The sequence below is a fragment of the Mirounga angustirostris genome, unplaced genomic scaffold, assembly GCF_029215605.1.
Source record: "Mirounga angustirostris isolate CCGP_5_RB_7025 unplaced genomic scaffold, mMirAng1.0.hap1 SCAF_1, whole genome shotgun sequence".
Lineage (NCBI taxonomy): Eukaryota > Metazoa > Chordata > Mammalia > Carnivora > Phocidae > Mirounga > Mirounga angustirostris.
The window spans coordinates 206997701-207019233 of record NW_026991709.1 but is presented as its reverse complement, the minus strand read 5'-3'; the positions used below and the strand labels follow the sequence as shown (position 1 = coordinate 207019233).

Genomic DNA, 21533 nt, shown 5'->3' with positions numbered 1-21533 from the left:
TCTTGTACAGTGGTGGCGGCTGTCATCCACTGCTTCTTTGTAGCTCTGTCCAGGGACTCTGGGTGTTGTGTGGCAGTGTGAGATGTGTGCCCGTCCCCTGCAATAGCATGGCCATGAGCGTGTGTCTTCAGAGAGCCTTTGGGCTGCCTGCTCTGTGACACTGGGACGGGGAGGGTACGTCATTGTGTTGTTGGAGTGACTGGTCAGGTTCAAACGCTGACTGAGGGACAGCTGTGTGCCACGGCCTGGGGATGGAGTGATCAGATCTGCTTCCCCTCCTTGTGACCGAGGGGGGGCAGTGACTCCGTGTGGCCACGTGGCGACTGCAGCTGCAGGGGCACCCAGACCGGGCGTGTCAGTGTGTCTCTGCCGGTCGGCGTGACGCTGCCGCGGTGCAAGGGTCAGCACGTCAGGCCGACCGGGAGGACGCAGGAGCCCATGTGGCTGAAGGCGTGTGTGACCAGCATGGGTGAGGGTGGGATGGTATTTCTGTGTGTAACAGCGTGGCTGAGGGTGTGACAGACAGTGTCACTGGTTGAAGGTGTGACAGTGTGGCTCTGTGTGTGGTTGAAGGTGTGACAGCCTAACTATGTGTGACAGCATGTGTGACAGTGTGGTTGTGTGTGACAGCGTGACTGAGGATGAGATAGTGTGGCTATGTGCGTGGCTGTGTGATCGAAGGTGTGACAGTGACACTATGCGTATGACAGTGTGTGTGATGACATGAGCCAAGGGGCTATGACTGCCCCACCCCCATCCCCAGGCGGCACAGGGAGCCCAGCTACCCTGTCACACACAACTACACTGTCACATCCTCAGCCATGCTGTCACATACAGCCTCGCTGTCTGTCACACCTTCGTGCTGGAGCAAGGGGCCTCCTGGCATGAGACTGGCAGCTGCCCAGCCTGGGGACACACGTGGGCCTGAGGCAGGGACACCTGGAGATCCAACTGCTAGCTGATCTGTCTTCTGCCTGCAGGCTGGGTTTGGGGAGTGGCCTCCAGATGCCAAGGGGATGGGTGTGGGGGGGGCTCCTGCGGTCTGGGGGACTCCAGCCTGGGCCCTGGTGCGTGGCTGGGTGGCCCTGAGGCTTGGCTAGGGACATGGCGCAGCCAGCCTCACCCCCCTGATACCTACTCCCTGGGTCAGCTGGGCGGTGGCAGCGCACAGAGGCCCCATTCAGGAGCCCGGGCTAGGTTTCCAGGGCGGGTGGGGTGGGTCTCCTGCCGGCTGCAAATGAAACATTTCCCCAGTTCCTTCCCTTCGCCTCCAGATGAGTGCTGGCCACAGGAGGCCTTGCTGCCTGCCTATCCTCGGCCCCGGCCAGGCTGTGCCACGGGCTGCACGTGTGAATGTGTGCCTGCTGGTCTTGTGTGCCAGGCTGGCCTGCACACTCCCATTTGTGATTTGGGGATGTGTGTGTGTGTGTGTGTGTCTTTGGGTGTTGGGGTGACCAACTATGTGTATGACCGTTTGTGATCACAGGTGATCTTGCGTATCTATGTGGGTGTATATGTTGTGTGTATATATGTGTGTGTGATCTGTATATCTTTGTGTGATTTTGTGGGTGCCACATCTCTGGATGATTTTTTTTTTAAAGATTTTATTTATTTATTTGAGAGAGAGAGAATGAGAGACAGAGAGCATGAGAGGGAGGAGGGTCAGAGGGAGAAGCAGACTCCCTGCCGAGCAGGGAGCCCGATGCGGGACTCGATCCCGGGACACCAGGATCATGACCTGAGCCGAAGGCAGTCGTTTAACCAACTGAGCCACCCAGGCGCCCCTCTCTGGATGATTTTGTCAGCATCTGTGTGTGGGGCCAAAGAGATTTGTCCCGTATGAGATTTTGTGTCACTATGTGACTTTGGGTGGCCTTGTGTGTGTCTGTATAACTAGGCTCAGGGAGATTCTAGGAATCTGTACAACTATGTTTCGGTATGTTTGAGTGTGTCTTTGTAAGATGGTGTATATTTGAGTCTCTAAGGCGGTCTGTGTGTCGGTGAGGGTCTTTGTGTGTCACTGGGGTATTATTGGTGTTACTCTGTGGATGAATCTGGGAAGGTCTGTGTGGGATTCTCTGTGTGGATGTGTGTGTGTGTGTGTGTGTGCACGCGCGCTACTCTGGAAGAGTGTACAACAGTCAGTATCTCTGCGTGATCCTGTGACGGTGTGTGATTATGGCGCTTTATATGACCTCCCCCAGAGGAGGAGGGTCTGTATCTTTGTGTGTCTGAGTATGCCTCTGTGTCTTTGTGATTCTCTTTTGTGTGACACATGGTCCCAGGTGTCTGGCCAGGTGTGCCTTGGGAGCAGGGCCCGTAATATCTCGGGCTCAGACCCCCTTAGGCGCTCCCAGCTTGGGGTGAGGGCAGCAAGCACAAAGCTAGGCCCCCCGGCTTGGGGCACAGATCATGCCTGCCAGGCTGGGCAGGGGAAGCATTAGGCCCTCATGGAGAGTGAGGATCCCTAGTCCTGTCAGGGAGGCCTAGAACACCCCTCTCCCCAATCCTGGCAGGATCCACAGGCTAGCTCTTGACTTATCCTGTGTGCCAGATGTTTACCCACATCCCCTGAGAGGCCTGCCCAGCTGCCCCGAAGCCCAGCAATGCCTGGCCCCACCTTCAGTGGCCCAGGACCTGGCTGCCAGAGCCCAGATGTTTCAGTGCCCTCCCCTCTACCAACCCCCGGCATCCTGGCCAGGTAATGTCACGGGCCTGGTTCCCGATCCTCCCTCCTCCTCATCCCCCCTCACACCTGCATTGTAAGAACACACCTGCTGCCAGTGGCAGCCAGGTGGGCAGTCCCGGCAGGGAGGAGTGTGGGGGGTTCCAGCTGTGGCATCCCAGCTGTGCCCAGCCTCCTGGCAGCGCCCTCCTCCCCCGCGATTTCTCGAAGGCCAGGTGTGCCCTAAGACCTGGGTTCTGTGGGGGAGGAGGAGGGGGAGGGGGGCATGGGTGTCCTCTAGGGCAGTCCCCCCCTTTTTTTTAGAGCGGCCCCTTTGCCTCATAAAAATCCTCCCAGGGGGCAGCTGTGGAGAGGCGAGCAGAGCGGATGTGTGTGTGTGTGTATGTGTGTGTACATGGAGGGGTGTTGTGGGGAGGGGGAGGGGGTCTCACCATGTGGACAATTCTGAGTGCAGATATATGCATGAACATGGGGATCAGGTGTTTTGTTTGTGTGAACATGAACGGATGTAGTTTGTGACTAGATAAGGAAGTGAGTGTGTATGTGTACATAGTGGTGTGAGAGTGTGTGTAAATGGAAGAATGGGTATTGTGTGTTTAGGAATGGAAGGAGGGGTGTTGTGTGTGTATTTGGATGTTGTATGAGTAGGTCTGTGTGTGTGTGTAAATGGAAGGGTGGATGTCCTGTGTGTGTGTGTGTATGGATGTTGTGTCTGTGTGTGTGTGTAAATGGAAGGATGCGTGTCCTTTTTTGTGCGAATGTGTCTGAATGGAAGGATGGGTGTTCCGTTTCTGGGTGTGTGTCTGGATGGAAGAATGGGTGTTGCCTGTGTGTGCGTCTATCTGTCTGAATAAAAGGATGGGTGTCCCCTGTGTGTATGTGTGTGTGTCTCAATGGAAGGATGTTATGTGTGTGCATATGGATGTTGTGTGTGTGTATGTGTGTCTGAATGGAAGGATGGGTATTGCTTCTGTGTGCGTGTGTGTGTGTGCAGCTGAATGGAAGGATGGGTGTTGCCTGTGTGTGTGTGCGTGCGAGTATGAGCAGAGGGATGAATGTTGTGTTGTGTGTATGTGAATGAAGGATGGATGGTGTGTGTGCGTGTGCAAATGGAATTGTGGTGTGGGTGTAAGTGGGTATGGGAAGCTGGTTCAAGCAGAGCCTAGGTTTGGGGCCAGAGGCAGGACCAGGAGGGTGATAAGGGAGGGTAAGCATCTGCCAGGCCTCGTGTCAAGCGCTGGGCACACAGTAAGAAACAAGACAAAAGGCCCTGCCCTCCGAGGGCTGACATTCTCGTGGGGGTCCCGTGTAGGTGGGGTCTGGGTTTGACAGGAAGTACTGGTGATGTGGGTGCATGGGGGAATGGACATGTATGTTTCAAGCTGACCACATGTGTACAACTGCTCTGAGGGCCTTTCTGTCCGAAAGCGTCAGTGTGTGTGTGATGAACTTGGGTATGTGTGGCAGGGATATGGGCAGAACCCAGCCCCAGGGTCTGGCATGACTGGTGGACAGGGCTGGGAGGACAGGCCAGCCAGTGGGGGGAGGACCAGACCCAAGTTGGGGGAGGGGGCTTCTGAGGGGCGTGGCCCTTCATGCCCAATTTTCAGAGGGCCCCCCCGGGGGGGGGGTGTCTGCCTGGCTCTCAAGATCCCTCCCAAGCCTCCCAGCTATATTAAAGGTGCCAGACACCCCAACCCTCTCCATTTCTTTCCTGAGCCATCCAGGCCCTAGTCCCCCTGGATCTCTAAATCCCTTTCCTGTTCCTTCTTTCAGCCCCTCACAACACGCCCCCCACCCTGGTCCCCCATGCAGCATGAGCCGCGCCCCTTCTCTCCAAACCATTGCTCACAAGCCCCCTGCCTTCCTCCTGCAGCGGTGCTGGGGAGGAGCTGCTACAACGGCCCTGAAACTTTAAACGGTGTTAAAAGTTTCTGTTTACGAGAAGCCCTTGAATTTTTAAGGACGTATCGATTCCCTCTGCTTCGGCCTTGCCTCGGCAGCGGCTGTGACATAGTGGGGGAGGCCATGTGGGACCCGCAGAGTTCTAGGGACACAGCCCCTGGGGCACTGAATGGCAACACATGGACCCAGACACACCCTCAGGCACACAGAGACCCCCTCCCTGACACATGCACACACACACACACAGATCCTCGTCACAGCCCCAGACCCACAAAGACCACCCCACAGGAACACATTCCTAGTAACACCCATTAACACTCTCTGCCACCCAGACCCCGATCACGGACACACTCACTGGGACCTTTGCCCACTCGCCCCCTTCGTCACTCGTCCTCTGGAACACACAGACCCATATGTGTGCCAGCGCTTGACACGGGGCCTGGCAGATGCTTACCCTCTCTGACTCACAGACACCCCCAAGTCCACAAAGAGACCCACCACTACACAACACTGGTCCACACAAAGAGACTCCTGGATGTACACTGACCTGTGTCTCTTCCCCAGAGAACACCCAGACCCACACAGACAGCTGAGGACACAACTCCAGTCATCCTGCCTCAATGATGTAATGTGACCACATGTGATCACATACACACACACACACTCACTCCCTTGTGCCTGCTTGCAGGGGACTCAATGGGCACAGCCATGGCAGCCCTGCACAGCCAGCCCTGCATGCACGCACGTGCACACACACCTGGGTACCAACACCCCTCCAACAGACAATGCACGGCTTAGAATTGCCACAGCTTCTTGGCCCGGGAGGGCGAGAAGGTGTTGGCTATACCTGGCAGCAGAAGAGAGCTTTGTCTCGGCAGGACCTGCCCAGGGGCTGCAGGCACCGCCTCCCCGCCCACCTCGGGGGTCACCTAAGGGCTCCCCCTGCCCCCACACCAGGGTCCTCAGTACCAACTTTGGCCCCCATTCCTTTCTGCTCTGGAAATGAGGGTTCAGGGGCCTGCATGAGAGACTGGAGTCTCACGGGGGGCGGGGGGGGGTGGCCAGAGTGTACATGTACCCGAGGCCTCCATGCCCATTTCTGTCCCTGCAGGCTGGGCTCTGTGGCACCTCCTAGATCTGTGTGTCCATGATCAGGTCCAAGTACAAGTGTGTTTGTGTGTGTGTGTGTATTTGCATGAGTGCCGTAAGGGTGGGTTGTGGGAGGGGCCTGGGTGTATGTGTGTCATACCTGTGTGCATGGCTGGGTGATCCCTTGGACTGTTGGTCAGTGTACCCAAGGCCAAGGGGTACATCTGGGCACCAGGTGTGTCCTATGTATGTCCCTGTGTTGTTGTGACTGCCAATGTCACTTCGTATCAGTGACACTTTGTATTTCTTTGTATCAGGGTCAGTGTGCTCCTTCCCTGTGTCACTGGGCTTGTGCATGCGGGTATCTGACGGTGTATGTTTGTCTGACAGTGTGTTAACACATCTCCCTTGTGTTAGTGTCATTCTGTGTGCCTGGCTGGCTACTGCCAAGATGTTTTGGTGTGGCTTTGTGTGTGCCTTTGGGTGTCTATATATAGGAGTTGTATGTCTGGAGCGCTCCACAGTGTGGTTGTGTGATCATGCCTGTCAGTGTGTCAGCGTGAATATGTACGTGTCAGCATGCCCTGGTGTGTGTGTGTCTTGGTGTGTATCAGTGTGTGTCCATGTGAGGCCCGCGCCGGTGTGTCTAAACACGGCTCCTTGTTGGAATGCGTGTGTACAGGTTATCATCATGTGATGGTGGGCCTGTGTGCCTGTCAGCGTGTGGGTCGTGGGCTGGTGTGCCAGGGCGTGTGTCTATGCTGTATGCGTGTAGGTGTCTGTGTGTGCTTCGTTGTTGGAACGTGGAACGTGTGGCAATGCGTTCTGTACGTGACATGTGTGGCGGGGTCCGAACCCTGCTGTGTGTCAGCGTGTGTCTGCGATGGAACGCGGGCCAGCACGTGTCGGGGTGGCTGTGTCGGTGTGCGCCCCCGCGCGCGCGCGTGTGTGTGCATGTGTGTGCGTGTGCGTGTGTGTGTGTGTGTGAGCGCGCCGGCCGCCGCTCCCCCGCCCTGCCCGCCCCTCCCCGCGCCCCTCCTCCCGCCCGCGCCGCCCGCCCGCTCCCTCTCCCCGGAGTGCGCCGCTTCCAAACTTTGTCTAAACTTTCACTTTCACAGCGCGGCGGCGGCGGCGGCGTTGGCGGCGGCGGCGGGCGAGGGTGACCGGCCGAGCGGCGGCGGCATGGAGTAGACGCGCAGCGGCGGCGGCAGCAGCGGACGCGAGAGGCAGCGGCGAGCGCGGCGGCGGCGGCGGCGGCGGCGGCGGCCCCGGAGCCGGCGGGGCCGAGCCTGCGAGCGGCGAGCGCGGGGCCGCGGGCCGGGCGGGCGCAGCGCGGCGGAGGCCGGAGGAGCCGAGCCGGAGCCGGAGCCCGAGCGCGGCCGCCGCCTGCCGGGCCTCCCCTCGCCGCGGCCGGCCGCCGCGCTCCCGCCCGGGCGCCCAGCTATGTACTCCCCGTACTGCCTCACCCAGGTACCGGCCGCCGCCCCTGGGCGACCGGGGAGGGGAGCGGGCGCAGGAGGCCGGCGGGCGGGCGGGCGGGCGGGCGGGCGGGCGGCAGGAGGGGGCGCGCGGCGGCCCGGGGGGAGTGAGCCTGCGGGCGGCCGCGGGGTGCAAGCCGTGCTGTGGGCAGTCCTCGCACGCATGCGGGCGTCACGGTGCGCGTGCGACCCTGGCCACCGGGCGGACTTCTGGTGGGGGCTCTGGGGTGGCCGGCTGCGTGCGTGGCGCTGCCCCCGGAGCGAGGAGCGGGAGTGTGTGTGTGTGTGTGTGTGTGCGTGCGTGTGCGCGCGCGCTCGACTGGGGTGCGGTGGACTCCCGCCGGCCGGTGGGCGACTGTAGCGTGCACCCGGGCAGCGTGGCCACTGGCAGTGGTTGCAGGGGTGACAGAGTGGCAGGGGGTGGTCCCGAGGGCGCAGAGCGGGGACTGGGTCTCGCGGCGCTCTATGGGGCGGGCGCAGCTTTTCCCGAGGGTGGCAGCGGCCGGTACGCGTGGCGGCGGCCCCTGCGTGCAGCCGGGGTGCCCGGGGCCGGCCGAGCGGCCCGGGCGTCGCCCCAAAGTCTTTGTTCAGGCCTCACATGGGAGCGGGGCTAAGAAAATGGCGGGGCTCCCAAATTTCGGAGGGTTAGGGGAGGGGAGGGAGGGACGGGCGCGCTGCCAGCCGGGGCCGCGCCTCTCGGCCGACCCTGGACGTCGCAGCCGCGCCCCCCCCCCCACCGCCCCAAACTTTCCTCGGCGCAAACTTTCCGGCCCCAGCTACCCCGGCTGCGGCGCGGTGGACCAGGCGGGCCGGGGGAATCCCGTCCTGCCGCCCGGAGGCGGGAGGGGCGGGAGGCAGCCGTGGATGCCGCAGACGGTGCTGCGGCCACGCCGTCGGGTCAGCCGCGAGCACCACAGAGCCGACCTTGGCGCGCTGCGAGAGCAGAGCGCGTCCCGCCTCCAGCGAACTTCCCTGCGCCGCGCTCGGCGGCGGCAAAAGCGCGGGGGATGCCTGCCCTGCCACTCCACCTTCCCTGGGTTGTGGCCCCAGGCTCCGAGAGGGCACAAGAACCGTCCAGAGTCCCACAGTAGCCCTGGCAGCACTGCCTGCGGGGCCAGGCTACTGCTGGCAACACGGACCCCGAAGAGGGGACACCTGGGGGCCGCCTAGCCCTGCCTGCCAGCAGGGCCTGTGTGTAAGGAGAGTCTCGAGGCCAGGCCTGGGGTCTTAATTGTCTTCTCTGCCCAATCTGAGCCCTGTCAGCCTTCTGTCAAGTGTGCCCACAGATGGGAGTGGGAGTCCAAGTGAATATGGCTGCTACCAGGTGGCGGTGTGTGGCGAGGGGCAAGAGACTTTGTCGGGGTTGTGTGTCAGCCGCGGCCGCACCACACTCCTATATCCACAGAGGCGAGTGCGTACGTGTGTGTCAATCTTGGGGTCTGCATGTGGCTTCTATGGGTTGGCGGGGGCAGGCCTGCATGGTATGGACATATGTGTGGCCCAGGGAGCAGGTGTTCCTGTACAAAACTGGGTGTGAGTGTTGGTGAGGGTACACAGGCCCCCGTATGTATCAGTGTGCATGTAGGTGTAAGTAGGCACTCTGGCCACTGTGGCAGCGTGGGGGGACCCCCCCCAATCTGTGCCTCTGACTGACCAATCGCTCTATCTTGGGCCGCATGACAACACTGCCCACCTAGTGGGGTCTGAGCTGTGGTTGCCTTTGGGGCTATGCTTGGCTGGACTATGTGCTGGTGTTTGGGGGTGCCTAGTGGGATCAAGACCCCATGCTTGAGTAGCCCCTTGCCCACCAGTTACCCTCCCAGCAGCCTGGCCTGCCCCCCTGAGACCTGGGTAAGACTTGCGCTCCTGGGAAAGAAAATGCCAGCCAGTTCACTGGTGATAAGACTAGGAAGGGGCTGGGGTAGCACCCAGACTCAGGGCCATGGCCAAGGCTTGACTCTATGACACCCCAGAAGGGAGCAAGAGCTCAGCTCTGTGTCACAGGCCTGAGTGTGCCAGGGTGGATGGAGAGGAGAGTGGGCATGGTCTCTCTGGGTTGTACCCCTCAGCTCCGTACAGGAGGCTGCTGTCAGCTGGTCAGCAGGGTCTGGTCTGCCCCTCCCGACAGTCACATCTCTTGGATCCAGAGTCTCTGTTTTTACAAATCTTTCTGCTTCCATAATTTGCCCTGCCAGTCTCTGTCTTTTTCTCTGCCTCTGTCTCTATATCTGGTTGCTCTGCCCCTTTTCTGTCTCTCTCTCTCTCTTTCTCTCTTAGCCTCTGTCCTTCTATATCTTTGACTATCCCTGTCTCTCCCTGTCTCTGTCTCTGACTGGTTCTGGCCCCATCTCTGCTTCCCCCCCTCCCCACGAGTCTCGGACTCTCTGTCTCTCTGGCCTCTCTCTTTCTCTTCCCCTTTTCTTTTTTTCAAACCAGAATTGGCTTCGATTTTAAAGTCAATAAATGATTGAGCAGGAACGAGCTTGGAGCAGCGGGGCCCTGGCGGGGAAAGGCACTGTGGGCGAGGGGGAAGGGCGGGGGGTGGGGGGGGAAATCTCCTTCTGGAAAAAGCATCGAAATCCAGGGCGGCTGGGCGGGGCGCTTGCTGGCGCTGCTTGAGCCCACTGCAGCCCTAGGCCTGAGTCCTTGGCAGACAGGAGGGGGTGGATGGATGGGACCCCTTCCCCAACAGACAGACACACACCAGAATGAGGACATACATATATACATCACCGCCACCCCCAAAATGGGGACATAAATGACCTGCTCATGCTGATCATCCAGACACATGGCCATGGAGGAACCTACAGGCACAGGAAATGGTGGACCTGTGTTCGCTCCCACCAGCAACACACACACATAAACACACACACACACACACGCACCCCCCCCCTTGACATGGGACGCATATATCGACATAGGCTCAGGGAGACACAGCAATACCTCCCAGATACACTCTGACTCAAGTGTGTGTTCACCCCTGCGCTTGCTCACACCGAGTCAAGGACAGATGGATGGACAGACACACGCTTTTATATAAGACGTAATGCTGTTGGCTCAGCTGGGTGTGTACGTAGATATGCACACTTGCCGACATTTCCTACCACATAGCCACATGAGCAGCAGAATGTTCACGCTCTCTGCGGCCACACACGCAATCCTTGCAGGGAAGGGGCTATGGGCTGGGGCCTCCCTGAAGCCCCCGCCTCAGCTATTTCCTTGGGGCACTGTGGCCACCTCTCTGTCCCCATGATGCTGTTGCTCCCCGTCCTAGCGCAGTGTAGGGACCCCTTTTAATGGTGCCTTTTCTCCCTGGCTCTGGCCCTGCCTGCTTCTTGCCCACTTCTGGGATGGGAGGTGTGTGCAGGCAGGAGCTGGGATGGGGCAGGCCATGCTGGGGGCTAGGTTGGACTCTGTTAGATGTTTTGAGGCTGGACCAGGTGACGCTTGGAGCCAAGGGCTCTGCTGGCTTAATTTGGGGAGCAGGATGCTCCCTTCTTGCTGGGTGCTGGAGTCAGGGGTCCTTGCTGAGCCAGGAATGTCTTGTGTGGCCTCAGGAGTCCCAGATGGAGGCTGTGGGTGCAGAGGTCAGGAATTGGGCTTTGTCATTAGACGGCACAGGGTTTGAACTCTGGTTCTGCATCTTCTAATCCTGTGATTTGAACTGCAGATTTTCCTGGTCCATAAAATGGGTAATAATAGCACCTATCGCTCAGGCTGTGATTAGGCTTAGCGCAGTGTCTGGCCTGTAGCATGTGTTCAGGAAATGGAATGACTTGTAGTCATCTTGGTTGTCATCGTTAGGTCACCCCTAGGCCTTCCCAACTGAGGGAAGAGTACTTCTGGGGGGCGGGGTGGAAGGCAGGGTGGAACACCTCTCAACCATAGAAGTCCGAGTAGACTGCCTGGAGGAGGAAGCAAGCAGAGTTTGGGAGGAGGGAAGCCAGCTCATGGCCCAGCTACTTTCCCTTGGGTGGAGTCCCATCAGCCAGGCAGAGGGCAGCAGGGGTTCAAGGCAAGGAGAAATGATGGTGGGGAAGGGCGGGGGACAGGAGGGGAGGGACAAGCCCTGCACTACCCCATGGGGACCAGATACCTTTTTGGGGGCCACTGGCTGCCCTGACCCTTTCCCTAGTCTCGACCGTGACCTCAACCAGACCCACTTTGGGGCTGGGCTCCGAGGCCTTGTTCTGGGGCATGCAGGAGTGTGTGTGTGTGTACATGAGTGTCCAAACGTTAGAGGGGCAAAGAGCCTGGGGTTGGGGGTGGGTCCTGATGATGCTTCAGGGACGTCTACGTGGCTGCAGAGCTGTTTCTGCATTTGCACGCGAGTGGTGTCACCCGGGTCCACCATGGGGCTAGGTTGCATATGGGGGATCCTATGTGGGCACCTGGCAGTGTCAGGCAGTCACCGTGGGTGTGTGTAGGGGGTGGGCACACAGCTGTGGCTGCCGGTGAAACTCCCCTGGTAGTGAGCATCTGATCGCTGGCTTCCATGTTCAACCTGCTGGGAGCCTGGCCTTTTTGGTCGGCTTGGTCCTTGTTCTCTCTGCTCTTGAAGCGCAAATTTGGGGTCGCTCACTTCCCTCCAGTTGGACCAAGAGAGGCAGAGGACGCACAGACACCTGTGTTTTCCTCCAACAAAGTGCTGAGGATGGAGCTCCTGTCCCCCCACCGCCCCTGCAGCTGGGGTAGGGGAAAGAAGGGTGTGTATTCATTTTCCTGTCCCCAAAGCCCCAGATGTGGAGGCAAAGGAGCCAGGAGGATGGCTGTGAATGGCTAACTGGATTCTCCCTGATCCGCATGTGTTCACTGGTGTGTTGGGCTTTAGAGCCACCATTTTGCTGCAGATGGCCATGTGGCCGCGAACGTCTGCGTGGGTCCTTCTGCAAGTGTCCGTGTCTCCATGTGTCCGTTATTGGGTACTGCCTGCCTGTGTCTCCGAGGGTCATCCCACGCTCCACCTCTGTGTATCCGGGAACAGTGGGGTTGCGGGTGTGTGTCACCGTGTTTATTGCGGGTGCCCGATGTCGTCTTTGTGTCGTGGTGTCCCCGTGGCATGTCAGTGTGCAACGAAATGTTTTCTCTGGATGTCTGACTGTCGTGGGAAAGGCTGTATCAGTGTGGGTTCCCATGCATGTCCACCTGTGTCAGCAAACGTGTCGATGCCTGGGTCTCCGGGTGTCACCTCCCCCGTGGCATTTTGCGTGCTGGGCTTGTCCCTGTGACCACCAATGTGTATCTCACCACAAGGGCCCCTCTCCTTGGCCCCCTTTGGCTTTTTGGCAGCCTGTGAAATGCCCGCTATGGCGGCCAGGCTAGCGGCTGGGAGCAGGCCGGCCTCTCCACGGCTTCCCATGAGGTCGGGCAGCCGTGGTGGCCCTGCTGTGGGCCCCGCCCGTGCCCCTGGCCCAGCATGGACAGAAGCCCGTTGTGTGGCGAGGTGCGGGTGTGTGTTTGGGCCGCCCACAGGCCTCCCTCTGTCTGCCGGGTGCGCATTGATCTTGGCTTCTGCCTATGTCCGTCCTGGCCTGGCCAGCTGGGGTGTCCGGCTGTCTCTGCGGGCCTGAGCCCTCCGCCCCTGCTGCCCCCACAGTCAGGCCTGCCCTGGGTCCCACACCTCCCATGCCACCCGCTGTCCCTCCGAAGCTCTGAGAGCTCAGATTTGGAAACCGAGGCCCCCCCCTTCTTTCTCTCTCTCTCTCTCTCTTTCCTCCCTCTCTCCTCCCCTCCTCCCGCTCCCTCTCTCCCTCTCTCTCTCCTCCTGCCAAACGCGTCTTGGCTCCGTCTGAATATCTCTCCTCCTCGATTTTTGGCTCCAGCTCTGGGCGCGTTCACTAAAAGAAGGGCTAGCTCCCCCCTTCCCTGCCCCCCCTCCTCGTTGCCTCCCCCCTCCTGAGGAGCCCCTCTGAGAGCGGGAGTGGCCGTGTGTAGGGGCCTGGGCCCCCCAAGTGGGCTTGGCCAAGGGGGCACAGGCCTGATGGGTGAGGGGCTGGGTGGACGGGGCCTGGCAGCCTCCGGAGGGGGGTAGCAGCCAGGGTGACCGTGCTGCCTGGCTGGCCGGGCAGGCAGGTGGGGAGGGGTCGGGGGCATGGAGCTGGGGTGTCTGGCTTCTGGTGGGGCTGGCAGGCCTCTGTGAGGCGCAGCTGTGCCCAGAACTCAGAGCTGCGTTTACCACCACTACCGATGTGGCTGCGCCAGCCGGGGAGGGGGAGGCGGGTGGCGGGCACTGCGGCGATCTGTAGCCAATCGGAAGCCAGGGTTGCACTGGGGAGCTTTCCCCCTACTGGGGCCCCACCCTGAGGGGAGCTGGGGGTGGTGGCCAGCAGTGGGCAGGGGGCAGTGCCACCACCACTGCCGAGGACCCTGCCCCCTTGGCTGAAAGCTCAGTGCCAGCCTTCCTGGCACAGATCGGGCAAGGGTGGGGGTCTGTCCCCACCTGAATCTGCGGGAGCCGAGTCGGAGGACGGGGCAGCTCAGAGGTGCCCCCCACCCCCTTGGCCTGGGGAGGCGGCTCTTAGCCTGGGGCAGTCAGGACCCGGGGGTGGGGGCCAAATCATCCAGGACATTCCATCCACATATTGGCTTCAGTAGAATCACCTTGGGGGTTTATTCTGGGTCCATCTCACACAAAGTCGTACGCTGTCACCGGCACACGCGGGCACAAAGAATCATGCTGTCACACGCAGGCACGTCACACCTTCCTAAGTCAGGAGCACGCAGACACAGGCGGCCCCACACAAAGAGACTTGCCTTTACACACAAACACCTAGAGATGCCCACCCCACCCGAGCACATCGGCGTGGGCTACCCGTGCGGGGACGTGCACACGGGCACACAGGGTCACACGGTCGCAGGTCACGAGCCACACAGCACACACACACGCCTCGCTGTTGCCAGACACACAGGACTATGGAGTGTCGCGCGGACCCACAAACACTCAGCGAGAAGCACATAGCACATGCACGAATTAACACTGTCAGACACCCAGGAACACACACACGAGCTCGGGCCCACCCCACCCACCATCAGACGCAGGGGCGCACGTGCCCACACTCGCACACTCTCAGGCACGGCGATACACACACACTTGGCAATGTCTGGGAACATATCCGGTCATCACGCTCGGAGGGGAGTTTGCTACTGGCATCTCGCGGGGGGAAGCCGGGGACGCGGCCCGGCACCCTCCAGAGCACAAGACGCCCCCACCGCAAACAGTGATCCAGCCCCCGATGTCAGCAGTGCCGAAATGGAGACACTCAGCCCTGGTCTTGTCAGACACACACAGTGACACACACACGGACAAGACGATGCTGCCAGGGCCGCACACACAGTCTTGCTCATCGGGACCCAGGTGTTGTCACAAATGCAACCCCAGCCCCATACATAAGCCCAGGCCCAGACGGTGTGGCGTTACAGTCCCAAGTTGCCCCGTACATGTGGATGAGCGTCACACCCACAAAGGCATTCACACCTGGGTTACACCTGGCCCTGTTGGGAAATGGCATCTGAGCGGTGAGACCTGGCCTCCTGGCGCCTCCCCTCTGCCCGCCTGCCCTCTGGCTGTCTTTGCGCAGCCGATTCCACCACCCTGACCTCTCCTGATGGAATTTGGGACTCTGAATCCCTGCACTGGTTTGTCACAGCCTGGGGGTTCAGGGTGGGGGGAGAAGCCTTCCAAGCCACATGCCTACGCTGGCCCAGGACACCCCAGTCCTCTGGCCCAGCGGCCGCATTCTAACTGTCCCGCTCTGGAAGCCATCAAGACGGTCTGGGATGGAGGCGAGGCTGATTTCTGAAACTCTCGTCCTCCGTGGGGCCGTCTCCTTAATCCTCTGGCCATGGCCTCTTCATTTCTGACTCTGAAGAAAGAAGAGAGGGCTGGTAGAATCGCGCAAGGAGGACGCATTTTATAGGATTATAACAAAATGTCCTAAAAACTCTAGTGCTGGGCTGAAGTGCGCTGTGTGCTTGCTGTGCTGCACCCAGTGCTAAGCGCCTTCCCAGCTTGTCCCCAGACTCCGTCCGTGTGAGGCAGGTGGACAGGGGTTAGCTGTGCCCACGTGTGTGTTACTGTGCGTGGCTGACAGTATAATAAGGCAGGATTTCTTTAGTTCGGCACTGTTGGCATCTGGGACGTTTGGACATTGTTAGGAGAGCGGGGGCTCTGAGCCAACTTCCCGGGTTTGAATCCTGGCTCTGCTATTCACTAGCTGTGTGACCTTGGACAAATCACTCAACCTCTCTGTGCCTCTAGTTTCCTCTCACAGGGTTATGGTAAGGACCAAAGGAGTTGGCTTATAGAAAGTGCCTTAAGGTAGTGCGTGGTATGAAGTAAGCGCTTGATTTTATAGATGAGAAGCTGAAAGAAGAGATATCCAGTGCCAGGGTCAAGGGCTATGAGGTGAGCCTCTTCTCTGATTGCCACCACTTTAAATCCTACTGATGGGACAGAATTGCAGCTTCTTTTCTGGCCTTTACCAAATTTCAGAGTGGGCCTGTACATCCCCGCACCCCCATGTGAAGCTTGACCCAGCTGTCAGCCCTTGAGCCCTCCTTACCACCCAGACCTTCAGATCTTCTTCCATTCAGGGCTCAGAGTGAGAGTGGGTGGTCGGCTCACCTACTTCTGCACCACCACTGGCCAGGCTTGCCTTCACTACCCCGACAGGGCATGATGCCTTCTCCCACACCTTGCTGGGCACCCAGCTGGAGCCTGAGTGCTGGGGGTGCCCCTGGGGGCCTGTGCATTCCTTCAACAAATATTTACTCAGCACCTCCCGGGTGCCAGGCCCTGTTCTAGGCCCTGGGGGCTCAGCAGAGGTGCCAGCCCCGGTGGGAGGGCAGACAGTGAACCCGATAAACAAGGGAGTGTCCAGTACTTGAGACAGTGATAGGTGCTAGGAGAAAAAGAACAGGTAAGGCCCATGGAAGTGCTGGGCAACTGCTGTTTTAGCAGAGGTGGTCTGCGAGGCCTCGTGGTGCGGTGCTGACCTGCCCCCCAAAGCAGCTCTGCCACAGCTCGAGTATGGCCTCACAGGCCCTTTTCCCTCTCGGAGGGGGCAGTCCAGAGGTCACGGGTATGTGGCTTAGCATGGTTGCCCCAACCGTCTGCCCCCAGTGCACGGCCTGTTGTTGCTGAAGCCTGAGATCATCCATTATCCGTACTTGTGGATACACCGTATGCTGCCCGCCCAAGACCGGGAGACAAGATGGCTGGCGTTTCTCCTGTATAGAAACTGGGCCTCGATGGGCACCCGGTGTTCTCAGCCCTGCTGCTCTGAGCTGGGGGTGGGGCGGGGGCAGCTGGTGGCCCGGAGTGGCACTTCCACCTGGGCCCCTCGATTTAGCTCCCCCGGGGCGGGCCCGGTTTATTTTTACCCCGGCCCGTCACCTTGGCAGTGCCAGGCCACGCCATCTTTGTAGGGTCTTGGGGACCTGCCCACGGCTTGAGGGGACCTGGCTTTGTCTGTTGGCCCTCTGATTTCCGCTGGGCCCCCATCTTCCTCCACCCCCAAAGTTCTAGACGTGAGGGCTCTGGGCTGGGGCTGGTGGGGTCAGCGCTGCCGGCTGGCAACCACCGTGCCCGGCCTGGTGGCATTTGGTTTGGCGCCCTGCCTGCCCGCCACCCCCACCCCATGCCCGGGCAGAGCCCAGCGGCTGCTGCTGCCAGTCTCCATTTCAAAGCTTGGGGTGGGGGTGGGGGAGCGCTGGGCGCATCCCCCGGCCCCCGGCCTGTCCCGTGCCACCTGGGGCTTGTCCCCCCAGGCCTGCTCCCTGGAAGGCCCCAGACCGCTTTTCTCGCTGCCCCTTTGCGGCCCAGAGCTCAGTGAGGATGCCCGCCTGGCTTCCATCTTCCCTGCTCGTTTCCTCCCTTGCTTGCCTGCTTGCCTGTAATGGCTCACCATTTTTGGCATCTCCTCCTCCTCCCCCTCCCATAGGCACCAACCTCACTTCCAAACCCGCCATTGCTGGCTCTCAGGCCTTCTCTGCTGCCTGGGGCTGGGACCCTGGAAATGAGAGTTTGGGAGGGCTGGGTATGTGGGCACCAGGGGCTTTCTGGGTGTGCGTGTGTGTGTGTCTGGAGGGGGACACACGCTCTGAGCCAGCTTGTACAACCTGCTTCAAGGCTGGCAGAGCTGGGCTGCAGAAAGGGGGCAGCACAGAAAAGTGTAGACCCTTCCATTTCTAACCAGACCCAGGGACCCAGAATCGGCCTCTGGGCCACCAGGAGACTAGGGTGGGCGTTCCTGCCAAAGTCTAGGGCCTGGACTGGCAAAAGCAAGGCTTTATCTGTGGGGTGCCCAGATCCTTCCTCCCCCCTTGGGTCCCCCCCAGGGCTTCAAGATTCCTGCTCCTCCTCTCTGGAACTTTGGGGAGGGGAACTAAGCCCCATATTGGGCACTCGTGCCCCCAGAGGGGCAAGGGACTTTGGAGGAACCGGTTTACTTCCCCCCCCCCCCATCCAAGCCCGCTGCCCGGGCCTCTCTGTCTCTCTCGGCACTAAACAAAGTTTGCTAAGTAACTTCAAATGTTATTTGAGGACGGCCTGGCCTCAGCCCAAGGCGGCCCTGTGGAAACTTGTTTTTCGCTGCCGAGGCTGCAAGTATCAAAGACACACTTTCGGGGGAGGGTGCTTCGATGCCTCTCCCCCCTCTGCGGCAGGGGCCGGCCCTGAATGGACACACAGACGCACAGAGGCCCGCACCGACAGAGGGACACATACATCACGCTGTGGCTTGCGCACCAGACACACGACAGCCGTGGACCACAGCCCATACCATAACACACAAAGCATACACGTCCTGACGCACCAAGAGGGGGGCGGGGTTCACGGGGTGCTGCCCCCAGCCCACAGGGCCTGGGATTTTTCCAGCTGGTGAGGTTTCTCAAAACCCGAAGTCCTGTATCCTCAGGTCTCCTGGGCATGAGCTGGTGCTCCAACAAGCCCCTTGCCCTCTCTCAGCCTCAGTTTCCCCAGCTGTAGATGGAAGAGGTGGGCCAGGGCGGTGTAAGAAGCGGAGACCCACACTGATTAGGAGAGTGCCTGGCTTTTCTCCTCCCTCTGGCGGGGTTGGTATGAGGAGTGAGTCCCTAAAATCGGGGTCTGAGCACGGAGCCTGGAGTACAAGCAGTGCTCTTAAGTGTCACCTGGTGTTACTGCCAGTCCTGACCCCCCCAAACCTGATGTGTGTCCACCCCAACTGGAGGCCCCAACCTCAAGCAGCTCCGGGTTCTCCAGGTCCCAGGCAAGTCTCTGGTCTTCTCACCTTCTCCCTCCATTTTTCTCTGGGCTTTTCTTGAGCTTTCCTCAAATCCCTCCCTTCTCTTGGTCTCCACCATCCCTGTCCAGGCCTGGAGCTCAGGGAAAGTGTGGGAAACAGGCTTAGGGGGTGTGTCCCTCACTGAAGCCAGCCAGACCCAGGGTCCTCCATACCCTGAGATCCCTGATGACCCTTCTGGGGTCCTCCGGACCCAAGCAAGGAGCTGGGTGGGGGGGACCTGAGTTGACAACAGCACGTGTCGGGGAGGCTTTATCATAGGGTCCCTCTGACCTGGCACCTACCAAGGTTTGCAAGCAAGTGCAGTCCCACTGGACTCAACAGGAAAGGCCAAGACCTGAGGGGACACTGGACCTACTGCCCACGGTCCCTGAGAGCCTCTCCCTTTCACTGTTAGCCAGAGCCTCACTGAGGTAGGTTTTCGGGAGTCCCCCAGTCCCAGCCCCACACACTGCCTCATCTCCACTCACAGTCGGTACCCGCAACACCCCGCCACCCGCAGTCTGTCGCGCAGTGACAGCCTGTCACAGGCACTGCCGCACACCGGCACAATCTGTCGTCCACGCACAGTCTCACACGCAACCTGTCACACACACGCACACACACACAGCGGCACAGTCGCACGCACAGCCAGCCTCACGCGATCACACCAAGCGTCACAGCTTGTCACAGCCATAGACTCCTCACAATAAAAATAACAGCTACCAACTCCAGAGCAATTATGCCTGGGCAGCAGGCGGAGTGTGTGCGTGTGTGTGTGTGTGTGCGTGTGTGCGCGCGTGCGCGTGTGTGCACATGACCTCCTGTAACCCTCCCCAAATGAGGCAGGTATGAGTAACCTGTTTTACAGATGAGGAATCGGAGGCCACAAGGTCGAGTGCCCAGGTCATGGGGCTGGAAGTGGGGAAGGGAGAAATTAGGTCCCCAGGGGCAAGCAAGGCTTAAACAGGTCACCCTGCTTTTCAACTCCTATGTGAGTGGCCCTCCTGTGGGGAGTTCCCTTCCCATTCCCCAGATGGGCAGAACTGAGGTTCTAAGCAGTCCAGCCAAGAAACAGGGGGAAGGGGCCTCAAACTGTCTGCCCTCTGCTGCAGAAATTTGAGCCCTGCTCTCCAACCCAAATGCTATTTGGCTCCTCGTGGTGGCAGGATTCCGTGGGTAGGAGCCTTTGACTGGGGCCAGGGTCTCAGTCCACAGGGCGGGGGTGGGGGCGAAGGAGTGGGGGAGTGGGGAATTGGCAGCCGTAGGCACCAGTGAAGTCCCTCAGCCAAGACAGGGCCCAGAGTCTAGGGCTGCCCGGCACCCCTATCCCCAAGGCTGTCCGCATTCCAGGGCGATTCTTCCTCCTCCTCCTGCCCGCCTTTCCTCACTTTCCCCTTCTTTGTTCCACCCCTGCTGCTCCCCGGGGCTTCCCCCATTAGAGCTGCCCTGGCCAAAACCAACAGGCCTCCAATGACTTCCCGCCGCCGAGACTGGCTGGGCAGCTGGCCCTGCCCCCTGGCCTGCCCAGGGGTTAGATCCAGGCTCTGCTGGCCTCGACCGTGGCCCCAGCACACGTGGCCTCTCCTAGGGGGCTTGAAAGCACATGCACATGGCCCCAGTGCAGCATCCTGGTGCACCCTGGCACCTGCATGCCCGTGTCCGACAACTCAGGAGGGCACTCAGGCGGGCTCGCGCGTGCGCACATAAGCACACTCCCGCACAGAGGCTCAGACAGGGGTCCCAAGCACACCCTTGCCTGGTACCCCCATGGGGGTAGTGAGACTGCCAGGGGCACACATGTCCATAAACACGCCCTTGCCCGACATCAGATGGGGTCCCCCTCTCACGCACACCGCACACACACCACACGCACTCCCCTGCTTGTGCCCAGACCTGGCTCTGAGCACAGGTACTGCCCTGTGGCCGCATGGGTGTGCTGGGCTCAGGTGGGTCGGAGAGCCTACAGGAGCCGCTGATGCCCACACACGTGGCTCAAGGCCCACGCAGGTACACACCTCGCCAGCCTGCACACGCGTGTGTTTCACGTGAGCCGCACACCTGCCAGGCCGCCCAGGGCACCTGGCTCCAAAGCGGCATTCGGGTTGTCGAGGGAGGAGACCCGGAATCGGAGGCCTGATTCCGCCCCCCAACGGCCGGATTTCTCTTAGAACACGCGCCTCCCCAGATGTCCCTGGGGTGCGGGTGAGCGCCCCATAACTGCTACTCAGTGGCGCCCCTGCATGTGACATATGTATATTGGAAATTTGTACCTTTATGTATATTTTACACAGAACCTCCCCCCAATGCTCCACGTTTGGACTTGGATTTTACCATCCCCCACTGGGCTTGGTCCCAAACCTGCAAACACTGTTCATCAAGCAGGGACATGGGGCCAGGCGGCAGCAGCCTTCCCCCTTCCCACTGTGGACGCCCCACGTTCTTAAAGGCCGGGCCACACCAACGAATCCTGCAGCACTCCCCGAAACACAATCGCGGGGGTGGGTGCTGGCGGCCAGACGTTGCTTTTTGGTGTGTGTTTGCTGTTGCTGCTTAAATTAATCCTGAGTGACGGCCCACAATTCCTCTCCACAAAGAGGCCATTTAATGCCCCCCTCCTCGGGCGAAACTTCCATTTGCCCCCCTGAGTCCAGCTTGGCAGCTCAGACTCTGCGCTGCCCTCCTGGCCTTCCCCTCAGGTGCGCCTGGGGGTGGAGGCAGATTCTCCTCGAGCACCAGGGACCTCAGGAGCGAGTGGGTGGATTTTGGAGGGGTGGGAGGTATCTTAAAATAGAAGTGCATTGCTGAGCAGAGGTGGGGCGGGGGTTGTCTCAGGACTCCCTACGTGGTCCCACTGCCGGACGGTAGCGCTTTGATGCCCCAACCAGGCCGCCTCCCACATCGCCCTGGAGATATCCCGCCCCCCACCCCCCGCAAGTCGGCGCATCACGTCGTGTGCCTTTGCAAACCCCGGCAGAAATGTGCTACCCGTGCCATGCACTAGCCCCAGCATATGCCCCTTGCCAGGTGCCCACCGCCTACGAACTCCTTTCATTGTTGCCTCCAAGGTGTTCTTTTCGTGCCTGGCATTCCCGGACCCGCTGCAATTAGCTC

At 60.1% G+C, this 21533-nt stretch overlaps 1 protein-coding gene across 1 annotated transcript in view; it reads left to right on the top strand.

Annotated features, from left to right (window-relative positions):
* Positions 1 to 6991: 6991 nt before the first annotated feature.
* Positions 6992 to 21533, top strand: part of NFIX (nuclear factor I X) — a 95970-nt gene continuing 81428 nt past the window's right edge. The window contains exon 1 of the mRNA XM_045862905.3: positions 6992 to 7150. Coding sequence (XP_045718861.1) covers positions 7124 to 7150 — 27 coding nt within the window. The 5' untranslated portion in view covers positions 6992 to 7123. The remainder of the gene's footprint in view (positions 7151 to 21533) is intronic.